General features: G+C 51.5%; 1 protein-coding gene across 1 annotated transcript; it reads left to right on the top strand.

Moving 5' to 3' along the window:
• Positions 1-531: 531 nt before the first annotated feature.
• ESPL1 (extra spindle pole bodies like 1, separase) lies at positions 532-21,214 on the top strand. Its single transcript, XM_029955617.1, has 31 exons — positions 532-596; positions 1,054-1,146; positions 1,545-2,609; positions 3,135-3,239; positions 3,399-3,519; positions 5,803-5,939; positions 6,941-7,134; positions 7,446-7,685; positions 7,904-8,048; positions 8,169-8,307; positions 8,505-8,644; positions 10,545-10,679; positions 11,718-11,837; positions 12,291-12,462; positions 12,855-12,983; positions 13,110-13,266; positions 13,780-13,889; positions 14,723-15,714; positions 16,097-16,439; positions 16,638-16,799; positions 17,207-17,420; positions 17,514-17,704; positions 18,244-18,371; positions 18,502-18,624; positions 19,049-19,204; positions 19,311-19,481; positions 19,607-19,711; positions 19,878-19,993; positions 20,153-20,236; positions 20,404-20,568; positions 20,846-21,214. Exons 2-31 carry the CDS (start codon positions 1,066-1,068, stop codon positions 21,045-21,047), a joined length of 6,342 nt encoding a protein of 2,113 aa, XP_029811477.1. The 5' UTR covers positions 532-596; positions 1,054-1,065; the 3' UTR covers positions 21,048-21,214.
• The last annotated feature ends 951 nt before the right edge of the window (positions 21,215-22,165 follow it).

Here is a 22,165-nt window from a genome sequence, read left to right as displayed (position 1 = left end):
GGCAAGAGCGAGCGAGCGGAGCAAGTGCTGGAAGTCATGGTACGACTGTCAGTGCCCTCAGAAAATTATATTTTTAAAGAATTCCAGGAAAGGCTACGCCCTGTTTTCCCTGTAACCCAAACCGCGTGAGTTTCCAAGTAAGTCCTTTGTGTTGTCTGCCCTATTTCTCTTCTCCTGAAATTTAAACTTTCTGAGCTCTGAAGATAAAGGAGAGGAGGTAGAGGCCTGGCTCTCCCGATAGCGACTAAGCGACCAGTAGCTGAGAATCTTGGCCTCAGCCAGAAGTGGGGAAACCCGCGCCCCCAAGAGGCCTTAACGCCCCCAGCAGCTCGACCTCGCCGCCGGTGTCACGTGACGCTGCAGTGCGGCAGGTAAACTACAACTCCCACTGTGCCGCGCGGTATGCCGGCGTTACAAAGCTCTCGCTGATTGGTCGCTTGGGATATTTGAAACGGGGGCTGGCGCGGAAAACGAAGGTTGCGTCTTGAATCTTTGCGAAGTACTGTTTCCGGCGAGTTAAGTCCTGGACCTGGGAAGGAGGCGACCTCTGGGGCGATAAAGCCCAGCGGGACTCGTGAGCGTGTGTACGTGCCAAGGTGAGGTGGGGTCCCGGCGCTGATTTGAGGGAGAGGCGGGCGGCTCTGCGATGGAAGGTTCGGAGACCTCCGGACATCCTGGTGAGCGCCGAACCCCGTGGAGGCCTCCGGGTATAGGGCGTTGGGGCTGTGGGATGGGTAGTGAGGTTCCGGATCCCCTGAGAGGGAGGAAAAGCAGACGCGTCTGTTTATAACGGGAGTCCGCTGTCCTGACGTGGACGTTTTTTCCCGATAGGGTTTCTTTCTTTCTTTCTTAATGTAATCTCGTAATCTCTGCACTCAAAGTGGAACTCAAACTGACCACCCGAGATCAAGTATCCCACGGCTCCACCGATAGGCTTTCTCATGGGATTCTTTGCGCATACACCCCCACCTCTCTTCTGCAGCCTTCAAGCCCTTCTCCTGTCCTCCATTATGAATCTTCTCCGCCTACTGTAATCCTTCTCCTTATCCCTAGCCCTCCAACACCATGAGGAGCTTCAAAGGAATCAACTTTGGGACCTTGCTAAGCAGCGCAAAGGAGGCTAAAGAGTTGCTGCCTGACTTGAAGGTAGGAGTGTGTCTGGCTCTGGATAACTTGGCTTTCCGAGATAAGCTGGGGGTTTTTTTTGGTCTGATTTTTGAAGAGACAGGTTAAAAGGGGATCCTCTCCCGGGGCACCTGGGTGGCTTAGTTGGTTAAGCGTCTGGCTCTTGGTTTCGGCTCAGGTCATGATCTCACGATTTGTGAGTTCCAGCCCTGCATTGGGCTCTGTGCTGACAGCACAGAGCCTGCCTGGAATTCTCTCTCTTCCTCTCTCTGCCCCTCCTCTGCTCTCTCTGTCTCTCAAAATAAATAAGGTTAAAGATTTATTTTAAAAAAAGGGGGGGGATCCTCTCCTGAGCAACCCCCTTTCTAGTTATTGTTCCCTGCTTTGGTAGTCCCAATCACATCTTCCTCTCCTCTTAGGAGTTCCTGTCCAAGCTTCCAGCTGCTGGTTCACCCAGCTGCCGATCTGATGCTGAGAGGAGACAAGCTTGTGATGCCATCCTGAGGGCTTGCAACCAGCAGATGACTGCCAAGCTGGCTTGCCCTAGGCACCTGGAGAGCCTGCTGGAACTGGCAGAGCTGGCTTGCAATGGCTACTTGATGTCCACCCCCCAGCGCCCACCCTTGTACCTAGAACGAATTCTCTTCATCTTTTTGCGGAACATTGCCACACAGGGAATCCCAGAGGCCACACTCCGATTCGCTCAACCCCTCCATGTCTGTTTGGTGCAGTGCTCTCACCAAGCCACCCACCAGGACTATGAGGCTGTGGCTCGAGGCAGCTTTTCTCTTCTTTGGAAGGCAGCAGAAGCCCTGGAGGAGCGGCGAGCTGCATTATCAACTCGGCTGAAGGCCTTGAGCTTTCTTGTACTCTTGGAGGATGAAAGTACACCCTGTGAGGTTCCCCACTTTGCTTCTCCAACAGCCTATCGAGTGGTAGCTGCCCATCAGCTATTTGATGCCACTGGGCACAATATGAATGAAGCTGATGCTGATTTCCTAGATGACCAGCTCTCCAGACATGTGATCAAAGTCTTGGTGGGCGAGGGAGAGGGTTCTCCTGGTCCTCTTTCTCCCCAGAGGGCCCTCTGTCTCTTGGAACTCACCCTGGAACACTGCCGTCGTCTCTGCTGGAGTTGCCACCATGCCAAGGCCATGAGAGTAGTGCAGAAGGCCCATGATTACCTGAGGAACACTGAACTGGCCCCCAGCCTCCAGCTATGCCAACTTGGGGTTGAACTGCTCCAGGCTGGGGAGGGAAAATCCCAGGCACTGGCCAAGCTTCTGATCAAGGCATCTGCTGTCCTGAACAACAGTGTGGAGGCACCATCACCCCCACTGCGGGCATTATGTGACAGCTGCCAGTTCTTCCTCTCGGGGCTGGAGCGAGGAGGCATCAAGAGACACTATGGACCAGATGCTGTTCTGGGCCTCTTTGCTTTTCTCAGCGGGTACTACTGTCTCATCCGGCAGCTGCAGGATGGTGTGAGTTAAGGACCTAGAGGAGGGTGGGAATGTGGTTCAGCAGACTATCAGGCTAAGGACTTTGGTAAGATCTGGAAGCCCTGGCTCCCTCCTCGGTAAACTGCTCTCTGGATTATGCCTAGCCCAGCCACCAGCAAGCAGCCTCGTCTACCCTGGGAGGCTCATAGCACCTCCTGATGTCCTTCCTACTCCCTGGGCTGAGTCAACTCTCCAGGACTCTGGGCTGGTCTTTTCTTTTTTTTAATGTTTTTAAATTTATTTTTGAGAGGCAGAGAGAGACAGTGCGAGCAGGGGAGGGTCAGAGAGAGAGGGAGACACAGAATCTGAAGCAAGCTCCAGGCTTTGAGCTAGCTGTCAGCACAGAGCCCAACATGGGGCTCGAACCAACGAACCATGAGATCATGACCTGAGCCGAAGCTGGACACTTAACCAACTGAGCCACCCAGGCGCCCCTGGGCCAGTCTTCAGTTTGGAGCTCATCCTGTATCTCTGCCTCTCCAACCATCCTTCCCCCTCCTTTCTCAGGTCTGTGGGGATTCTGCCAAGCATCAGCAGTCTCTCGTTCAGATGCACTTTCAGGGACTTCACCTCTACACTGTGGTGGTTTATGACTTTGCACAAAGCTGTCAGGTACAGTCTAGGAATCAAAAAACTTGGACGGTCTCTGGGGTCTGGGGTTGCCGACTGCCTTGGTAGAGCTTTGGGGTTTGCTTTGGGTTTGGGGTGGGGGTAGATATCACCTAGGACCTATTATGTCTCCTCTAACCCTCAAGACCTTCTTCCCTCTAGGTAGCTGATTTGGCTGACCTGGCCCAGCTGGTGGAAAGTTGCAAATCTACTGTGGTCTGGATGCTGGAGGCCTTACAGAGCCTGTCAGGCCAAGAGCTGACTGACTACCTGGGCATGACTGGTTAGTGCCGTGGGGCCCAGATGCAGGGGGCAGAGGAGGGTCATCTCTCTCTAGGCAGACAAATAGCACTTGCTGGATGGTTCTGACCACCTTGGAGGCTCCTTACACTTTAAGGAGGCAGTGAAAAAAATGTTCTTAAGTGACCTTCGTCACTTATTCACAGCAGTGGAAAAGTGATGAGGCTAACGTATACTAGCAGACACAAGTTTTTTCCTATTGACTTTGAAATATGATTTGGTGGTTTTTTTGTGAAACTGTACCTGATACGCAATTTGTGACCTTTTTTTTTTCCCCCAATGTTTTTTATTATTTATTTTTGAGAGAGAGAGAGAGACAGTGCGAGCAGGGGAGGAACAGAGAGAGAGGGAGACACAGAATCCGAAGCAGGCTCCAGGCTCTGAGCTGTCAGCACAGAGCCCAATGTGGAGCTTGAACTCACAGACCACGAGATCTTGACCTGAGCCAAAGTTGATGGTTGACCGACTAAGCCACCCAGGTGCCCCATGACCTTCTATATGTTTAAGTTTTAAAGAATATTTATAACTGAAATTTTTCTTTAGAAACCAGGTAAAAATGCTTCAACAATCAAGTTGCACAAAAGGGCATATAGTCTAAAGTCTCCTTTTTTTGTTGAAAATTTTTTAACATTTTTTAAAATTTATTTTTAAGAGACAGAGAGACAGATCATTAGAAGGGGAGGGGCAGAGAGAGAGAGAGGGACACACAGAATTGGAAAGCATGCTCCAGGTTCTGAGCTAGCTACCAGCACTGAGCCTGACGTGGGGCTCGAACCCATGAATCGTGAGATCATGAACTGAGTCGAAGTCAGTCGCTTAACTGACTGAGCCACCCAGGCGCCCCTAAAGTCTCTCTCTCCTAATCCTGGTCACCAAGTTCCCCTCTGCAGAGACAACTAATATCAATTTCTTCTGTATCATTCTGGAGATGTACTATGTATTTATAAACCAATTTGCATATATATTTCTCCACACCCTTTCAGCTGAAGTGTGCATACAGAAAGCACAAAGTGAATATACTTTGTAATCAGCATCTAGGTCAAGTAAGAGCATGACTTAGACCCTGGGAAAAACCCCTCCTTCTGCCCCCCTTCTAGTGACCACCCCCCACCAAAGCAACCATTATCCTAACAGCATAGATTAGTTTGTCTATTTTGTATTTTATAAGTTTCCCCCTCATTTTACAACGAGGAATGGCCCCATTAAATTATACAAACCCAATGAGTTCAGTCATTGGAAAGTTTCAGAGAACTTTTCATATTCATATATTCAGTAGTTGAACCTACCCATTGAAATGAAAATATCATCTGGAGTCAAAAAAATTACTGGTTTGAAAATTCTTCCCAGAATATTGAAGACTGACTTAATTTTTTCTGGCCATCTATGTTGATAGCCAAGAAGCCATCGATGTTGATAAACCAGAGTTTAGGGCAAATTTTCTTCATTTGACAAATGTCTTTTGAGTGCCTACCATGTGACAAGCAGTGTCATGAGGACTTCGGTGTATCAGTAAACGAAACAAAGATACCTGCCCTCGTGGAGCCACATTCTGGCTAGGGGAGAACGATAGTAAGCAACAGAGTCATTGAATCATCAATATGTTAGAACGTGATAAGAAATGTGGGGGGAAAGGAATATAGAGCAGGATAAGAAAGGAATTAGGCGTTCAGGGTGGGCGAGGGGGCAAGTTACCACTTAAAATAGGGTGGTCAGAATAGGCCTCCTTGAGAGGGTGACCTGAGCAAAACTTGAAGGATGTGATGGAGTTGGCCATGTAGACACCTGTGAAAGGACATCCCTGGCAGAAGAAACAGCCAATGCCAAGGCCCTAAGGCAGGAACTGACCTGGTGTGTTCAAGAAATAGCAAGGAGGCTACTACTGTGACTTTCATGGAATGAGAGTAGGAAGAGGTAAGGGACAGGCCAGAGTGTTAGCCCCAAAATGCTGCCCTTTGGAAGAAGATGAGGGCAAAAAGTGGCATGTGAGGAGAGATGGGCCCTGTGTAGGAATGAAGACTCAGCTCTTGTCAAATGAGTGCAGAGGGGCCACTGGTGTGGCTTTGCCTTCTGGGAATGGACGTCTCGGGCTGACTTGGAGCAGGAAGGGGAGAGCTGTCCCTGCCTCGTTCCCTAGCAGTAGGGGTTCCTGTCTGATCTGGAAGCTACTGAGCCGGCCACAGGTTGAGCTTCTCTCTACTGCCTCTCCAACAGGAGAGCAGCGGTGGGAACGATTTCCACTGTCAACTATTCTCTCTCTCACTTGCAGCCTCTTACACCAGTAATTTGGCCTACAGCTTCTATAGTCACAAGCTGTATGCTGAGGCCTGTGCCATCTCTGAGCCCCTCTGTCAGCACCTGGGCTCGGTGAAGCCGGGCACCTATCCTGAGGTGCCTCCTGAGAAGGTACGAGGGCAGGAAGGGAGGTTATGTTGGTGGCCTGAGTAGCATGAAGGGGCCTGGCCGGGACCTTGCCTTGTAGTAGCGTGTTAGGAACTGTGCACCTGGGTCCACACCTCAGTTGTACTGTTACTAATTTTTTTTTTTTTTTTATGGTCTCACTTTTTATATTCAGTCATGTCCTAAACTGGTGCTTCTCAACCTGGTTGCACATTAGAATCCCCTGAATGAACTTTTAAAAAAGTCATTCTGATGCCTGCCTCAAGCTGATTGCATCAGAATCAGCTCTGGTGCTAGAGCCCACACATCTGGATATTTTCAAAGTTCCCTGAGGAGGCCCTTTAAGTAACCAGAGTGAGAACCACTGCAAGGACACCCATGAAATGATGGGTTGGCTGGATTGGCAGGTGCAATGGGTTGTAGAGGGCCTTGGTTTTCATCTTGAGTGAGGCTGATGAGCCTCCCAAAGGAAGGCATGGCATCAAGTTGGCATTTTGGGTTTCTCCGGCATCACTGTGGTGAGTGGACAGGGTACCAGGACAACACTGGGCACCCCCCACCCCCTCTTGTAGCCTGGGCAGGAAAGGGTGGGTATCTGAACTGAAGCAGCTTCCTGAGGGATGCGGAGAAGTGAATGGGTGCAAGAAGCCCAGGATTAATTTAGTAAGTGGCTGGCAGGATTAATTTAGTAAGAGGGGGCGGGGAAGAGTCAGGGATGGCCTGGCATCTCTGACTGAGGAGAAGACACTGACTTACTGAGAGAGGGGTTGCAGGAGGAGCAACAGGGTTTTCAGTACTGTGGACACAAATATGTGGGCGGGGTGGGTTGAAGCCTTACGTTGGGAGTGCCCAGGGTATTTGGTGCTTCGGGATCTCCCACCTTGGGGCAGGGCTGGGGGCTGGAGGACCGCCTGGTGGTGTATGTACCTGTGCGACTCCTACTCCCTCACAGTTACAGACTCGTTGGTTCCTCTCTGCAGTTTGGTCTGTTTGCTTTCTCTGGTCAGCTGCACAGGTGCTTCCGGCTGCACGGAGAGAGTTTGAAGAAACTGGGTAAACAGGCCCAGGGCTGCGACATGGTGACTTTGTGGCTGACAGCCCTGCAGCCCTGTGGCCCCCAGCACATGGCAGAGCCTGTCACGTTCTGGGTTCGGATCAAGATGGATGCGGCCAGAGCAGGAGACAAGGAGCTACAGCTGAGGTGAGTTGGTGGGGAGGGAGACAACCATGTTTGCTCCCTGCTTAGGGCTAGCTTTTGATACTCGTGGTCTCGTGTATTCTTCTGTCTGAAAAAGGCACTGTTCCTCCATTTGTTGTTATTTATCAAATGCCTACTCTATGCCAGTCGCTCTGCTAGGTATAGGGGAGCAGTGGTGACAGGCAACCCCCTTGCTTTGATGACTGGGAAGTCAGTGACCTCTCAGCAAGCCAAGGCTGAGACTCCTTGGCGTGGGTCAGAAGCTCCATGCTTCACGGACTTCCTGGCCTGGTGCTGGGCCTGCTTTCTCTTAGGACTCTGCGAGACAGCCTGAGTGGCTGGGACCCGGAGACCCTGATCTTCCTGCTGAGGGAGGAGCTGCAGGCCTATAAGGCCGTGCGAGCGGACACAGGGCAGGAACGGTTCAACGTCATCTGTGACCTGTTGGAGCTGAGCCCTGAGGAGACACCGGCTGGGGCCTGGGCTCGAGCCACCTACCTGGTGGAACTGGCTCAGGTGCTCTGCTACCATGACTTTGCCCAGCAGACCAACTGGTGAGGAAGAATAGCTGGGGAGGCCACTCTTGCTTCTTGCCCCAGGTCTTCTTGCCCTTTTCAGAGGCCTTTGCCCTCTCCAAGTCCCTGAGCACCCACTTCAGCCTGTGGCCATGGGAGCTCATTCAAAGGGTGGGGCTGGCTGTCCTGCAGAAGGTCCTTCCCAGGACACTAGGTACTGGTTGTGGGCCCAGTGTAAGTCCATCCCCTCCCTGCAGCTCTGCCCTGGATGCTATCCAGGAAGCCCTGCAGCTTCTGGAGTCTGTGAGGCCCGAGACCCAGGCCAAGGATCGGCTTCTGGATGATAAAGCGCAGGCCCTGCTGTGGCTCTACATTTGTACCCTGGAGACCAAGATGCAGGAAGTAAGCGTGGCTGCTGTGGGGCTCAGCAGAACTGGGTACAAGGATTATTTTCCCCAGGCCCACAGTAAGCTGGTGCCAGCCCTGTTGTTTATCCCGATCCCCCCTGCCCCCCACATCTAGGGTATTGAGCGGGATCGGAGAGCCCAGGCTCCTAATAACCTGGAGGAATTTGAAGTCAATGACCTGAACTATGAAGATAAACTCCAAGAAGATCGTTTCCTATACAGTAACATCGCCTTCAACCTGGCTGCAGATGCTGGTGAGGGCTGTGAATGTAGTGTGGTTGGATGGGGTCTCCTCTGTGGCTTCCTAAGAGCAGGATGGGGACCCCTGGTAGGGGAAAGGAAGTAGGGTGGGAGGTGGGCACAGAGGGCAGAGGGCGTTATGAAGAAGGCTGCATTCTCCCCAGATGGCCCACACTGAGAGAATGGCTGGTCCCTTTCTTCTGACTTCTAGCTCAGTCCAAATGCCTGGACCAAGCACTGGCCCTTTGGAAGGAGGTGCTTACAAAGGCGCAAGCCCCCACCGTACGGTGTCTCCAGCAGACAGCGGCCTCACTGCAGACCCTAGCAGCCCTCTATCAGCTGGCGGCAAAGGTAATGGGGCAGGTGTTAACACACACCAGGAGCTCAGCTCTTTCCCCTTGTTTGGCCGGTGTATCTGCTGGGAAGCCGTGTAGCCCGGCGTGGCCTCCATCACCAGCCTTCCTAAGTTGAAATACAAACTCTGTTCTTTAGTAGTAACTCACCTTGGCAAATGGCTTAACTTCCTGAGTTGGGGTTTCCTTATCTCTAAAATGAGGACGGTAATAGCACTGCCTCATGGTGTTCTTTGTGCTCTGTGAGATACCACATGTTATGCTTAAGTGGAATAGTCACATGTCAGACATAATTAATTCTTAGATAATTTGAGCCCTGTATACTCAGAAACATACATAGATGCCTATAGGTCCAATTTTATATATTTTTACATGTAATGTCAGGATGTTTCATAGACTTTCTGAAGTTCTTCCATGGACCCCACATTAGGAACCTCAGAAAAAGAACATTGCACAGAGAAGAGCTTTCTTTCTGCAGCCTTTAGGCCATATTTCTAGCACGAGGAGCATGGGAAGCTGCCTCAGCGCTAGATCAGAGTCTTGGCTCTACCCCAAACCTGTGATGTGAATTTAGACAAGTAGCTTAACCTGCGTGAGTCTTAGCCTCTTAGCCTACAGTCATCTGTAAAATTGGGGTTAGAGTCGCTGTGAAAGATTAAATGAGCTGATGCATGTGAACTCCCTCTTTTTGACAATTTGATATTTTTATTATGACTTTACTTTTGAAGTTTCACTTCAAATTTTTTTTAAGATTTTATTTTTCAGTAATCTCCACACTCAATGTGAGGCTCGAACTCACAACCTCGCATGCTCTTCTGACTGAGCCAGCCAGGCGTCTCTTCAATTTGTTTTTAATTAAAAAAAATTTTTTTTAATATTTTATTTATTTTTGAGAAACAGAATGTGAGGAGGGGAGGGGCAGAGAGAGACACACATAGAATCTGAAGCAGGCTCCAGGCTCTGAGCTGTCAGCACAGCCCGATGCAGGGTTCAAACTCACAAACTGTGAGATCATAACCTAAGCCGAAGTCAGACACTCAACCAACTGAGCCACCTAGGTGCTCTTCAAATTTTTTTCTTAAGTTATTTTTATTTGAGAGAAAGAGAGCAAGCAGGAGAGGGGCAGAGAGAAGAGGAGGCAGAATCCCAAGCAGGCTCCATGCTGTCAGCACAGAGCCCAATGGGGGTCTTGAACCGACTGGGTGGCTCAGTCGATTGAGTGTCCAACTTCGGCTCAGGTCATGATCTCACAGTTGAGGGGTCTGAGTCCCACATCAGGCTCACTGCTGTCAACTCAGGGTCTGCTTCAGATCCTCTGTCTCCCCCCCTCCCCCATCTTTCTCCTGCTTAGGCTTTTTCTCTCTCAAAAGTAAGTAAATATTAAAATAAATTGAAGTATGGCTGACACACAATATCTTATTAGTTTTAGGTGTACAACATAGTGATTTGGCAATTCTGTACATTACTTGGGGCTCACCATGATAGGTGTAATCACAATACACCATTATCACAGTATTATTGAATATACTCTCTATGCTGTACTTTTCATCCCTGTGATTTATTTATTTTATAACTGTTTTATCTCTTGCTCCTCTTCCCCTATCTCACCCATCGCCCCTCATGTAACCCTCTCAGCACACTGCCTGGCCCACTGTAGGCTTTCAGGAAATCCCAGCCGTTGATGCTGACTGGCATCTAAGCCTTCAAGCAGGAGGTACATGGTGGCAGGCTCCCTCGCTGCTCTCATCTCAAGCTCCTTGAGAGTGCCAGATGGTTGCCTTGTCTGTAGCCACACCTAATCCAGGCCCTGAAGTCAGACCAAGGACTCAAAGGGCTGAGGAGCAGAGAGTAGAAATGGAGGGTTGAGCTGGGTAAACTTTCTGCTCCCGGCCTACCAGCCCCTGCAGGCTCTTGAGGTCCTCTTGCTCATACGGATCATCTCCCAGAGACTGGAGGACCACGCGAAGGCAGCCGGCTCCTCCTGCCACGCCGCTCAGCTGCTTCTGACGCTCGGCTGTCCCAGCTATGCCCAGGTGAGTGCCCAGCCAGGCAGGCCTGGAGCTGCAGGGTGGGGGGCATGATCTGACTTCAGTGATCTATCTTTTCTCTGAGAAGACAAGATACTGAAGGGGCATCTTCCCTCCTTCTACCGCCACATCCTGCTGGAGGATCGTAAAGCATGGAGTGGTGGGAGGCAGCTGTGGGAAGAGGAAGTGTCTTTCCTTCTCACTGCAAAACCATTGTTTCCTAAGTCTTATAGATCCTGCACCAGAAATACACCGCTAATCCTGTATTCCCCCACCATTTGCCCTAGTCGCCCTTTCTTCTCACTTAGGACTGCTCCAGCGCCATCTAGCTGGTCATCCTGCCTCCAACAGGGAGACCCTTTGTCTTCTAACTGCTAACATGATCTTTTAAGGCACAGTTCTGATCTCGCCTTTTTCCTGCTTTAAGGATTTCACTGGTTTCTCCATTACCTGTAGGGTACTGTCTAAATCCTTTACTCGGTATTGCACACCTTCTATGTTCTTGCTCATGCTTTTTCTTGTCACTCCCCACCATGGAACTGCTCTCTATCCACGCTGGTTACTTTAGGGCCTTGTACATGCTTCCCTCCATCCTAAATGTACCTCCATCCCCCTTTTTTCTACTTTCTTTTCAAGGCCTAGCTCAATTGTCCTCTCCCTCATGAAGTATTTTAGACATCCTCTTCCTCAAGGGCAGAATCACCTACTTTCCTTGGGTCCCCACATGACCAATGGCATTGTGTCATGGTCACACAGGTGTGTCTGCCCCCCCACTGCATCGCAAGCTATTGGATGGAAAGTCTTGCTCGTTCCTTATTCAGCTGTGTCTTTCTAGCATAGCCGTTAACCGAAGGATACTAAATGAACATTTTAGCGAGTGGTTGAATAACTCTCATGTTGTAGATTATGCTAGTTGACGTAATTTAATACTTAGTTAGAGGTGTTCCGCATTTTACTTGCAAGTGCTTTAACTCACTTTAATTTGAAAAGTCTGGCTGCGTCTCCTCACCAGCATGTTCAGGAACCCTATGATTGTTTTCTTAGCTGCACCTGGCAGAGGCAGACTCCACCCTGAAGCTTCTGGATCACAACACTGACACGTACCTGCTCCTTTCGCTGACCTGTAACCTACTTCGAAGTCAACTTTACCGTGTTCACCAGAAGGTATTTCTCATTTTCTGAATCCCGAGGTTCCCAGGTATTGGAGGGATTTTTAGGATTTTCGGGAGATTTTTCTGGCTTCTGAGATTTCCCTGGAGCTAGGAAGAATATTCCAGACCCTGAGAAGCAGTGCTGTTTCCCAGCCTTGTCCTTTCTATTCTTTCCCAGTTGCCTCAGTCACCCTGTCCTATGACTGGAAACTGGGATGACAGTGATCCCGGGAAGGCCCGGGAGCCCAAATTGGAAATCAAGTGAGATGCAGAAAACCTGAGTTTTTCTCACAGACTAACAGTGACGTGGCTGAGTCAGGCGCCCTCTCAGGCTATAGTTTTCTCCACACCTTTTGTCATTTGCGAAAGCAGGGGCTGCACCAGATGATCTTCAAGGGCATCTGAAGTTCTGGATTGCCGCTCTGAGGTCACTCACCGCTCTTCTCTGGCCCTCCCTGTCTCCCAGGTGCCCGAGGGGGCCTCTCTGTTGCTGTCTGTGCTTCGGGACCCTGCCCTCCAGAGGACATCCAAGGCCTGGTACTTGCTGCGTGTCCAGGCCTTGCAGGTGGTGGCATCGTACCTCAGCCTCTCATCAGACAGCCTCTCAGCCTCCCTGCGGGAGCAGCTCTGTGCCCAAGGTGAAAGAATAGGGTGGATCACGGCCCTTTGTGGTCAGATTGTGTGGTTTGTCCACTCTCAGCTCTTCTCAAGCCCTCGTCCCCACCACTGTCCCCACTGTGTGGATCAGCCCACTGAGCGGCTGCGTAGAGTAGGCCTGGGATAGCAGATGAGTTTGTTTGCTGACTGAGCAATTGCTTAGTGCCTGGCTGGAGTGCTACACTAACAAGGATTCTGAGGCCCTGTGTGGTCCGAGGGGAAGAGCTCCGTGATTGATCTGCTCTGTCTGCCTTAGGCACAGAAGGAGAACGGTCGAAGCATGCTCTGCATTTGCTATCTTAGTAGGTGAGGGTGGTGGCAGTGTGGCTGCGTCATCTCCCTTCTTGTCCCCCTACGGCCACCCCCCACACAGGCTGGCAGACACCTGAGATAGCACTTGTCGACTCCCATAAGCTCCTCCGAAGTATCATCCTGCTGCTCCTGGGCAGTGATGTGCTCTCGATTCAGAAGGCAGCTGCGGAGACGCCATTTCTGGACTATGGTGAGTCTGAGGAAGAGAGCGAGGCCTAGTGGGAATGAACAGGCCAGACGGTGGGGCTGCCCGTTTTGCCTCCAGAGGGATCCAGGGTGTGGATGAAGGTCTCTTTGTCTCTCTCCTTTGCTACAGGTGAAAATCTGGTACAAAAATGGCAGGTTCTGACAGAGGTGCTGAGCTGCTCAGAGAAGCTGGTCTCCCGCCTGGGCCATCTGGGTAGTGTGAGCGAGGCCAAGGCCTTTTGTTTGGATGCCCTGAAACTTACGACGAAGCTGCAGATACCGTGTCAGTGAGTACAGGCCAGAGGAGGCCAGGTCTGGACTCTGAGGGACCACGTCCTGGACGATGGGTTCCCAAACTCTTCTCAGATTAGCGTGTTATGTTCAGAGGGGTTGGGAGGATGTATTCCATGGCCCGGTAAGTGGGAAATGCCGAGTTAACCAAGGTTAGATGTTTTTACTTCCTGTAGGACTTCTCGTGTCCTTCAGTATGATGATCCACATTGTAACTCTCCCAAAGGGAGAGCTGGTGTACCATGTTTCCCTAAATCCCTTTGCCCACAGGAGCCTTTTTTTGGGAGGGAATGTGGTTTGGGAAATCCTGTCCTTGTGCTCGAAGATGACTTGGGATGAGGCAGAAGTGTAGAGACTTTTCCCAGGGTAGACTTGAAGTCAGCTCGAGGGAGTAGGGGCCCTCCAGAGACTAGGAGCCTGCCCGGGTGCTGCCTGTGAAAGGGACAGAAAGATGGACTCAGGAACACAAAGACTTTCATGAGCTGGCCGTCATCTCTCCTCCCAACAAGGTGTGCCCTGTTCCTGGTGCTGAAGGCCGAGCTGGAACTGGCGCGCACCAACATTGACCTCTGTGAGTCGGACCTGCGGCAGGTTCTGTTCTTGCTGGAGTCTTGCACAGGTGAGCAGCCATGCCCCTGCACCCATGGGCAGCAGCAGGAGTGGCACACACATGGCAATCCATCTTTGTATGTGAGAGTGTGGGTCCCTTCTAAATCAGAGACTTCTAACTCCTCTGCTTCAATCAGACCACTGGTGTCCCTCCTTTAGATGGCTTGCCCGTGACTAACCCTACATGGGTCTACTTTTCAGCGCTGCCTAATACATTTTGGCTACTTAAACTTAATTTAAATAAAATTTACAATTCATTCCTCAGTCACTTGCCACATTTCTCATGTGCTCGGTAGCCACATTGTGGCCTCTTGGCCAGTCTGTTAGCACAAATGTGTTCTCAGGAGGACTTAAACTAATAATAAAATAGTGTGTTTATGGTATACTTTTTTTCTTATCAACCACTTTTATCTCTGGTATTTCATTTGACCCACACAAAACCCTGAAAGTCAGGTGGACGCATGGATTTTTTTTTTTCACTTATAAAATGAGGAAGTTGAGAAAGTCAGTGTTTTGGGCCAGGATCATGGGCCTAGCTGGGGTCCGGAGCCAGGATTAAGATGTGGGCCTCCTGGTGCCTGCCTGCTTTCCTGAGCCATGTAGCTGTCTCAGGAGCAGGTATGGGGGCTTTGCAGGTTGTGTATCCATTGTGAGATGGGAAGAAACATTAGGGATTTTACTGGAAAAAGAATAAGCCATATAAATATTTAGTCCATTCATACAGTAATTCGTATAAATAGAAAGTAAATAACACCTATATTAAGAAGTTGGGCCCTAGGGTAGCTCGGGAAGCACTTGGTATCACATCTCCCAGTTTCGTAATTCAGGTTGTACTCTCCCCAGAGTTTGGCGGGCTAGCCGAGCACCTGGACTCTGTGAAGAAAGTCCACCTGCAGAAGGGCAAGCAGCAGACCCGGGCCCGTCATCCTCCAGAGCTCCCCGAAGAGGAGCCCTTCCTAAGAGGCCCTGCCCTGGAGCTGGTAGCCACTGTGGCCAAGGAGCCTGGTCCTGTGGCACCTTCTACTAACTCTTCCCCTATCCTGAAAACAAAGCCCCAGCCCAGCCCCGGCTTCTTGACCCACCTGCCCACGTGTGACTGCTTGCTGTGCGCCAGCCCCATGCTCTCGGCTGTCTGTCTGCGCTGGGCATTGGTCACAGCAGGGGTGAGGCTGGCCATGGGCCAGCAGGCCCAGGGTCTGGAGCTGCTGCAGGTCGTGCTGAAGGGTTGCCCTGCAGCCACTGAGCGCCTCACCCAAGCTCTGCAAACTGCCCTGAATCACAAAGCACCTCCCTCCCCTGTCCCGAGCCTCTTGGATGAGATCTCGGCTCAGGCCTACACACAGCTGGCACTGGAGGGGCTGAGCCGGCCATCACACAAGAGCCTGGGGAAGGTCCTGGAGTCAGGGCTGAAGTTTGTGGCAGCACGAGTACCCCACCTGGAGCCCTGGCGAGCCAGCCTGCTCTTGATTCGTGCCCTTGCAAAGCTGGCCGTCCTCAACTGCTGCACTACCCAACTTTTTGCAAGCTCTTGGGGCTGGCAGCCACCATCAGTAAAACCCTCCCCAGGCTCAGAGCCCTCTAAGTTGCGGAGCCAAAAACAGTCAGGGAGGGGGCGTCAACGGGCAGCCTCATCTACCCAGCCCCTCCATAATACCTCTCTGAAAAGTCTGGAAGGTGGAGGAATGCCATGTACACCGAAGCCTCCAGGCCAGGTCAGGCCGGTGGTGAGCACTCGAGTCCCTTTCACTGTGTTTGAGGAAGTCCTCCCTACAAAGAGCAAGCCTGAGGTTCCCAAGGCTCCGAGGGTACAACAGAGGGTCCAGACACGCCTCAAGGTGAGGTGGGACCATGGCTGGGTGGTGGTGTCAGGTGGGGTGGTTCTGGAGATTTCTGCCGTCTCTCCCAGGGCCTGGTGGGACCTTCAGCTCTACTGTTACCTGCATAGAAAGACAACTGTACCTTTGTTTCAGACAGAAGGTGCTTTCCTTACCTCTCTGGTTCCTCTTCCTTTTCATCGTTTGTCCTTTTGTTCCTTGCTTCTTTCCCTCCTTCCACACCCAAGAGTCCCTGCCCTTGATTGAGCTGCCTTGACTGGAGAGGTTAATTTTTAAATCTTCCCCAAAGGCCTCTGAGAGTATGCCTCTGCAGCGCCACCTGCTGGCAGATGTCTTGTCACTGAAGGCCCCTTGGCCCTTCTCCCTTTCCCACCCATCCCAGGTGAACTTCAGTGATGACAGTGACTTGGAAGACCCTGTCTCAACTGAGGCACGGCTTGCAGAGGCGCCCAAGAGACGGGGCACTGCTTCCCGGGGCCGGGGCCGGGGCCGGGCCAGGAAGGACCCAAGCCTGAAGACTGTGGCGGTAGCAGCCTCAAGTAGTGCCCCTGGGCACCCAGGCCTGGGTGGTAGGAGCCGGAGGGTCAAGAAGGTGACATCAGGACACTGTGAGGAGCTGGGCTCTGAGATCATGAGGACCATCCCTGAGGAGGAAATGACTGAAGACCAGATGGAAATGAGCTTTGAGATCCTCAGGGGCTCTGACGGGGAAGACTCAGCCTCAGGTAAGATGGTAACAGTGGGAGGCAGAGGTGCATACATTTTGGGGGTGGGCGGTTGCCCTGGGCAAAAGCCCAAGAAGTAACTGGTGCCAAAGTCAGTACAGAAATACATCTTTATTCCTGGCTCTGGGGCTAGCTCCCAGAAAGAACAAAGGGGATGGCAGGAGGCAGGAACCACAGAAAGTCTCCTTCTCTCCCCAGCTGGGAAGGCACCAGCTCCAGGACCTGATACAGCCATGGGTGAATGTGAAGTGTTGAGACGTGATGCCAGTAAAGAGGAGCTGCCCGTTCCATGCCCAGACAAGGAGAGAGACAAGGATCTCGGTCATCAGCTCCGACTCCCCTCTGCTCCTGTAGCCATTGGTGAATATGCTGACCACTGAGGTCTGGTCACTAGGAGAGGGCAAGCCTCTAGGTTGCTTGATCCTGATGCCCTTGTAGCCTGTCCATGGTTCTGTCTTCGGGTCCCCATCTAGATCCGGATGCCTTTGAATCTGGGTTTGAATCCCGTCACTCTCTCCACTAGCTATGTGCAAGTCACTCAGCCTCTCTGAGCTTCTATTTACTTACCTATAAAATGGGGTTTGGGAGGATGAAGTGAGTTGATGTAAGTTGTGTAACATCCCACTTGGCACATTGTCCTTCGTAAATAATAACTTTTCCAAGTGGGAGATGAGATAGAGCCTTGGAAGCGTGGAACTTTCCATGAACGTTCCATCAGCCAAGCAGTATGGGACTCATCTATAGCAAGTATCTTCACCTTCCTCTAGGTCTTTCTACCCTGGACTCCGTCTGTGACTTACTGAGCATTGCTTTCCGTGGGATTAGTCACTGCCCTCCTAGTGGGCTTTATGCTCACCTCTGCCGCTTCCTGGCTTTGTGCTTGGGCCACCGGGATCCCTATGCCACGGCCTCCCTTGTCACCGAGTCTGTGTCCATCACCTGTCGCCACCAGCTGCTCACCCACCTCCACAGGCAGCTCAGGTGAGTCGCCCTGAGGCCCATGCAGGGGCAGACTGGAAGGGAGGTCTGGATTTTGAAGGAGGGAGAGCTCACCGCTACTTGTGTCATCTGCAGCAAGGCCCAGAAGCACCGGGGGTCACTCGAAATGGCAGACCAGCTGCAGAGACTGAGCCTGCAGGACAGGCCTGGAGATGTCCCCCTGGCCCGCATCCAGCACCTCTTTTCCTTCAGAGCTTCAGGATCTGGTCAATTCCCTGAGCCCGAGAAAGAGAGTTTCCGGGAGCGCCTGGCTCTGATCCCTAGCGGTATGGCAGCCGGCTTCAGCTGGCTCTTCTGTTCTGTTTTGCATCTTCTTACTAAGGAGTTAGGTGAAGAGTTTAAGACATTAGTTAACGTAGATTTATGACCCCTATGGAAGGACATATGCTACTATTTCACTGGTTTTCATTTGGTTACTCTTACCAGAGAGAGAAGTACTCTAAGTCTGAAAGTCTTGTTTTGTTTTGTTTTTACTTCCACTCTGAGTTACTAGCAGATTTAGTGTCTTTTTTCAGGGTAGGTTCAGATGTCCAGAGTCTCCCTGCACTAATGTGAACCACGTTAACAGATGATTTGAGTGCCTCCCTCTGTGCAGGACCTTTTGTTTCTGTGAGGGACACAAAGAAGTACAAAGTGTGGTCTCTCTCCACAGGGGGCTGTTAGGGGAGAGCACCCTTGAACTCCAGTGACCAGGGAGGGTTTTTTTAGAGATGTCTTGAGTGATGGGTAGGAATTAAGTGCAGAAGATGGGGAAGGGAGTTCCTTGTAAGAGCTGAAATGATTCTGGGAATGCTCTGCATGTCAGGGGTGACGGTGTGTGTGTTGGCTCTGGCCACACTCCAGCCCGGCACCGTGGGCAACACCCTTCTGCTGACCCGGCTGGAAAAAGACAACCCCCCGGTCACTGTGCAGATCCCCACCGCCCAGAACAAGGTAGGTTTCCTGGCCCAGCAAGTAAAGTTGGGGTAGGCTTCTGATCAAGCTGTTCACATTCTGCGGCCAGGGGTGGAGAGGCGGTGATCACGTGGACAAGCAGAATGCCCACAAGTCCCATCTCCCAAAGCTTCCTCTGAGTTCGGCCCTGAAAGAGTTTGACGCCATCCAGAAGGAACAGAAAGAGAACAGCAGCTGTACTGACAAGCGAGAATGGTGGACAGGGCGCCTAGAACTGGACCACAGGATGGAGGTGTGTGCCCCCAAGGTGGGGGGGGGTCGGGCCTGCCCTGAGAGTGACCCCGGTGTCACCGGCGTCTCTCTCAGGGGTCTTGGGCTAGTGCTGAGTTACTTCAAGTCCTTTCTGGAAGCATAGGCCTAAATAAAAAATGACATCACTTGAGGCAACAGACTATTTGAGGATACATACAAGAAAAAGGATTTAAACCCAAGTATCATCTTCCCAGGTTTAGCTTTTACTGTCTGCCTGTTTGTATTTATCAAAATATAGTGATATGTGTAATAAATCATCTGTATTTCCCCAGACTCTCAGCAAATGAAAAATGTTTCTAGCTTCTTGCCTTTTTAACCGGCAGGAAATGTGTGAAACAAATACTTACGTTGGAAAACCCATTTCCTCAGCTCCTCTCCAACTGACCGTTCTATTCCTCATGCAGGCTCTCATCACTTCCCTAGAGAAGCACGTATTGGGCTGCTGGAGGGGACTGTTGCTGCCATCCAGTAAGGGCCCTGGCCCTGCCCAGGAGGCCTCCCGCCTACAGAAGTTGCTGCAGGAATGTGGCTGGAAATATCCTGATGCAGCTCTGCTGAAAGTGAGTTGAGACATCCAGGAGGGGGAAGCTGGACTTAATTCTTTCTCCCCTGCGTCCTGAATGGAGATGGGTGCAATGGCCCTCACTGACCACAGTTCCCCTGCAGACCATACTCAGCGGTGCCAGCACCCTCACCCTGCAGGACATTGAGACCTTGGCCTATGGGATGTGCCCAGCCCGGCCAGAACGAGCCCAGGAGCTTCTGAGTGAGGCAGTAGGACGTCTTCAGGGCCAGACAGTACCAAGCACTGGGCATCTTGTCTTAGTGCTCGACAAGGTAAGGAGCTGGGGGTTGGAGGGGCTGTCTCTGGTGGGCAACGGGCACCAGGTCGCCCCAATGCCCTCTTCGATGCTTGTGTATGCCAGGCTAGGGATAGTCACGCCTGTATGCTTTTTGTCTAGGACCTGCAAAAGCTGCCGTGGGAGAGCATCCCCAGCCTCCGGACCCTGCCCGTCACTCGGCTGCCCTCCTTCCGCTTTCTGCTCAGCTACTCCATCATCAAAGAGGTGGGTTCCAGGGAGTGGGGAATGATTGGTGGTTGAGGGGGATCTGGGAAGACAGGAGAGCACGTTCCGGATGGGATGGCTCAGTTGTGGAAAGGGGTTTGGAGTTTGCTGAAGCTTGGGCTCTCTGGCCAGACCAGGATTCTAATCACCAGTGTCTTCTCCTCAGTCCGGGGCCTCGGCAGTGCTAAGCCGAGGGGTGGATCCGCGAAATACCTTCTATGTCCTAAACCCTCACAATAACCTGTCAAGCACAGAAGAGCAATTTCGAGCCAATTTTAGCAGGTCAGGGGGATAAGAGTAAGAAAGGGGGTGGGGGAGGGTAGAGAGGGGCACCATGTCCTTTTCTCCAGAATCAGAGGTTGCAGCCCACCTTCTCCCTAGTGCTCCCTCTGCCCTCTGTGCCAGCTGACCCCTGTTCTTACTGCTACCTTTTCCCTGCAGTGAAGCTGGCTGGAAAGGGGTGGTGGGCGAGGTGCCGAGCCCAGAACAAGTGCAGGCGGCCTTGACGGAGCATGACTTATATATGTGAGTGCGTAGGGCAGGGAAGTGGGGAGGGGGCTGGTCTCAGAGGAGGGTATCTCCATAGTTTGCTTGGGGGCTTTCAAGCCACTGGCTGACTCAGGACGCCCCTGGAGACATGGCAGAGACCAGGTGCCACTAGATCTGACTGCCCTCGTGTCCTTCTGCCTTAGCTATGCAGGGCACGGGGCGGGTGCCCGCTTCCTGGATGGACAGGCCGTCCTGCGTCTCAGCTGCCGGGCCGTGGCCCTGCTGTTTGGCTGCAGCAGCGCAGCCCTGGCTGTGCATGGAAACCTGGAGGGGGCTGGCATTGTGCTCAAGTATATCATGGCCGGCTGGTGAGTTGAGGGCATAACTTCGGTCCCCACCCCAGGTTCTTTCCCAGGCCTGAACCCTAAATCCTTCCTCTTTTATGCCCCACCTTCCTCCTGTTCTGGTTCCCTGGCATCCCTGGGCCTTTAACCCTTTGCCCTCTTCTCCCCTTCTCCTGGAACTGTGGACCAGGGCACTTCTCACTCACTCGCTCCCCTTTCCTCACCCACCACCACCAGTCATGTTTGCCTATCTATTTTGTTTTAGAACCCCCACTTTGCAGTTCTTCTTTTTTTCCCCCAGTCCCCTGTTTCTGGGTAACCTCTGGGATGTGACTGACCGTGACATTGACCGCTACACAGAGGCTCTGCTGCAGGGTTGGCTTGGAGCAGGCCCAGGAGCCCCTCTTCTCTACTACGTCAACCAGGCGCGCCAGGCTCCCCGACTTAAGTATCTTATTGGTGCGGCACCTGTGGCATACGGCTTGCCTGTCTCCCTGCGGTGATCCCTTGGGACTGTCCTGTCACAGATAGAAGCCATGTGACTGTTCTACCTCCTGTTCTTAGATTTAACTTTTACGATAAATATTTTAAATGACTTTTCCAGTGTTTTATATGAAATATTTTCTTTTAACTTACCTTAATATAATAAAGATGTAGCAGTTAAACCCTGTATTTCGTGTGGTTCATCTGAGAACATTTGAAGACAAGATTATTGCTCCCTCCCACTATGTGGTACTATAAAGAGGTGAGAATAGCTTGCAGAAGTCCAAGTCTGAGAGTGCTTGGAAGAAAGGCAAAACCACCAGACAAAGGTGGGCCTGGCTTGGCCTCAGCAGACAAAGCTGAAGAGGGGTATCAAAATGCCCTTAAGTCTGGGGTGCCTGAGTGGCTCAGTTAGTTGAGCATCTGACCTTTGATTTTGGCTTAGGTCATGATTCCAGAGTCGTGGGTGGATCTCCAAGTCAGGCTCCACACTGAGCGTGGAATCTGCCTGAGATCCTCTCTTTCCTGCACTCTCTCTCCACCCCCCACGCCCATCCCCCCCCAGAAAAGAAAAGAAACTGCTATAAGTTGAGACAAAGGCTTCAGAAAGGACAGAGATAGACCCATTCAGAGTGTCTAGGCCAGGTACCATCATGTCCGTCCTGTCTCCTGTGCTCTGGGATCCTGGGAATGACACTAGCTTTAATGCCTCAGCTGCTCTGTCCTGCTCCAAAGTGGGTGCTAGAGGCTCTTGTTCTCTCCCCGCATATGCCTATTAAACTTGTGAGGGCTGTGCACGTCAGCAGTAGATTCTCTGGAGTTCTGCTATTTATGTTCTTTCACCAACTAGATTGTTAAATTCCTCAGAAGCACATTATCTTAGTTTCGTCTATCCCTCACATCTAACACATGATAAAATATCGCTTTGACTAATAAACCTTGTACTGTGCTTATGGGTTGATAACATGCCTCATTCCATCAGCAGACTCTGTGATCCCAAAGCATCGTGTTTGCGATGCTAACTGACCCCGCGAACTTCCCAGGCTTCTTGCTTACCTGTCATATTCACTGTTTATACTACTCACGTGGAGTAGCATACATTACTTGGCAATTTTGTTATGAACTAGATATTCTGAAG

This window comes from Suricata suricatta, chromosome 10 (assembly GCF_006229205.1).
Source record: "Suricata suricatta isolate VVHF042 chromosome 10, meerkat_22Aug2017_6uvM2_HiC, whole genome shotgun sequence".
Lineage (NCBI taxonomy): Eukaryota > Metazoa > Chordata > Mammalia > Carnivora > Herpestidae > Suricata > Suricata suricatta.
Note: the sequence above shows the minus strand (reverse complement) of the source record. Positions and strands in the feature narration are given on the sequence as shown.

What these genes read in the sequence shown, in the direction of transcription:
- ESPL1 (XM_029955617.1), top strand. Translation starts at nt 1,066, where the DNA reads ATGAGGAGCTTCAAAGGAATCAACTTTGGGACCTTGCTAAGCAGCGCA. An exon ending in GACGCCATTTCTGGACTATG is followed by an intron (nt 12,984 to 13,109) that starts GTGAGTCTGAGG and finishes CCTTTGCTACAG; the next exon opens with GTGAAAATCTGGTACAAAAA. An exon ending in CTGATGCAGCTCTGCTGAAA is followed by an intron (nt 19,205 to 19,310) that starts GTGAGTTGAGAC and finishes GTTCCCCTGCAG; the next exon opens with ACCATACTCAGCGGTGCCAG.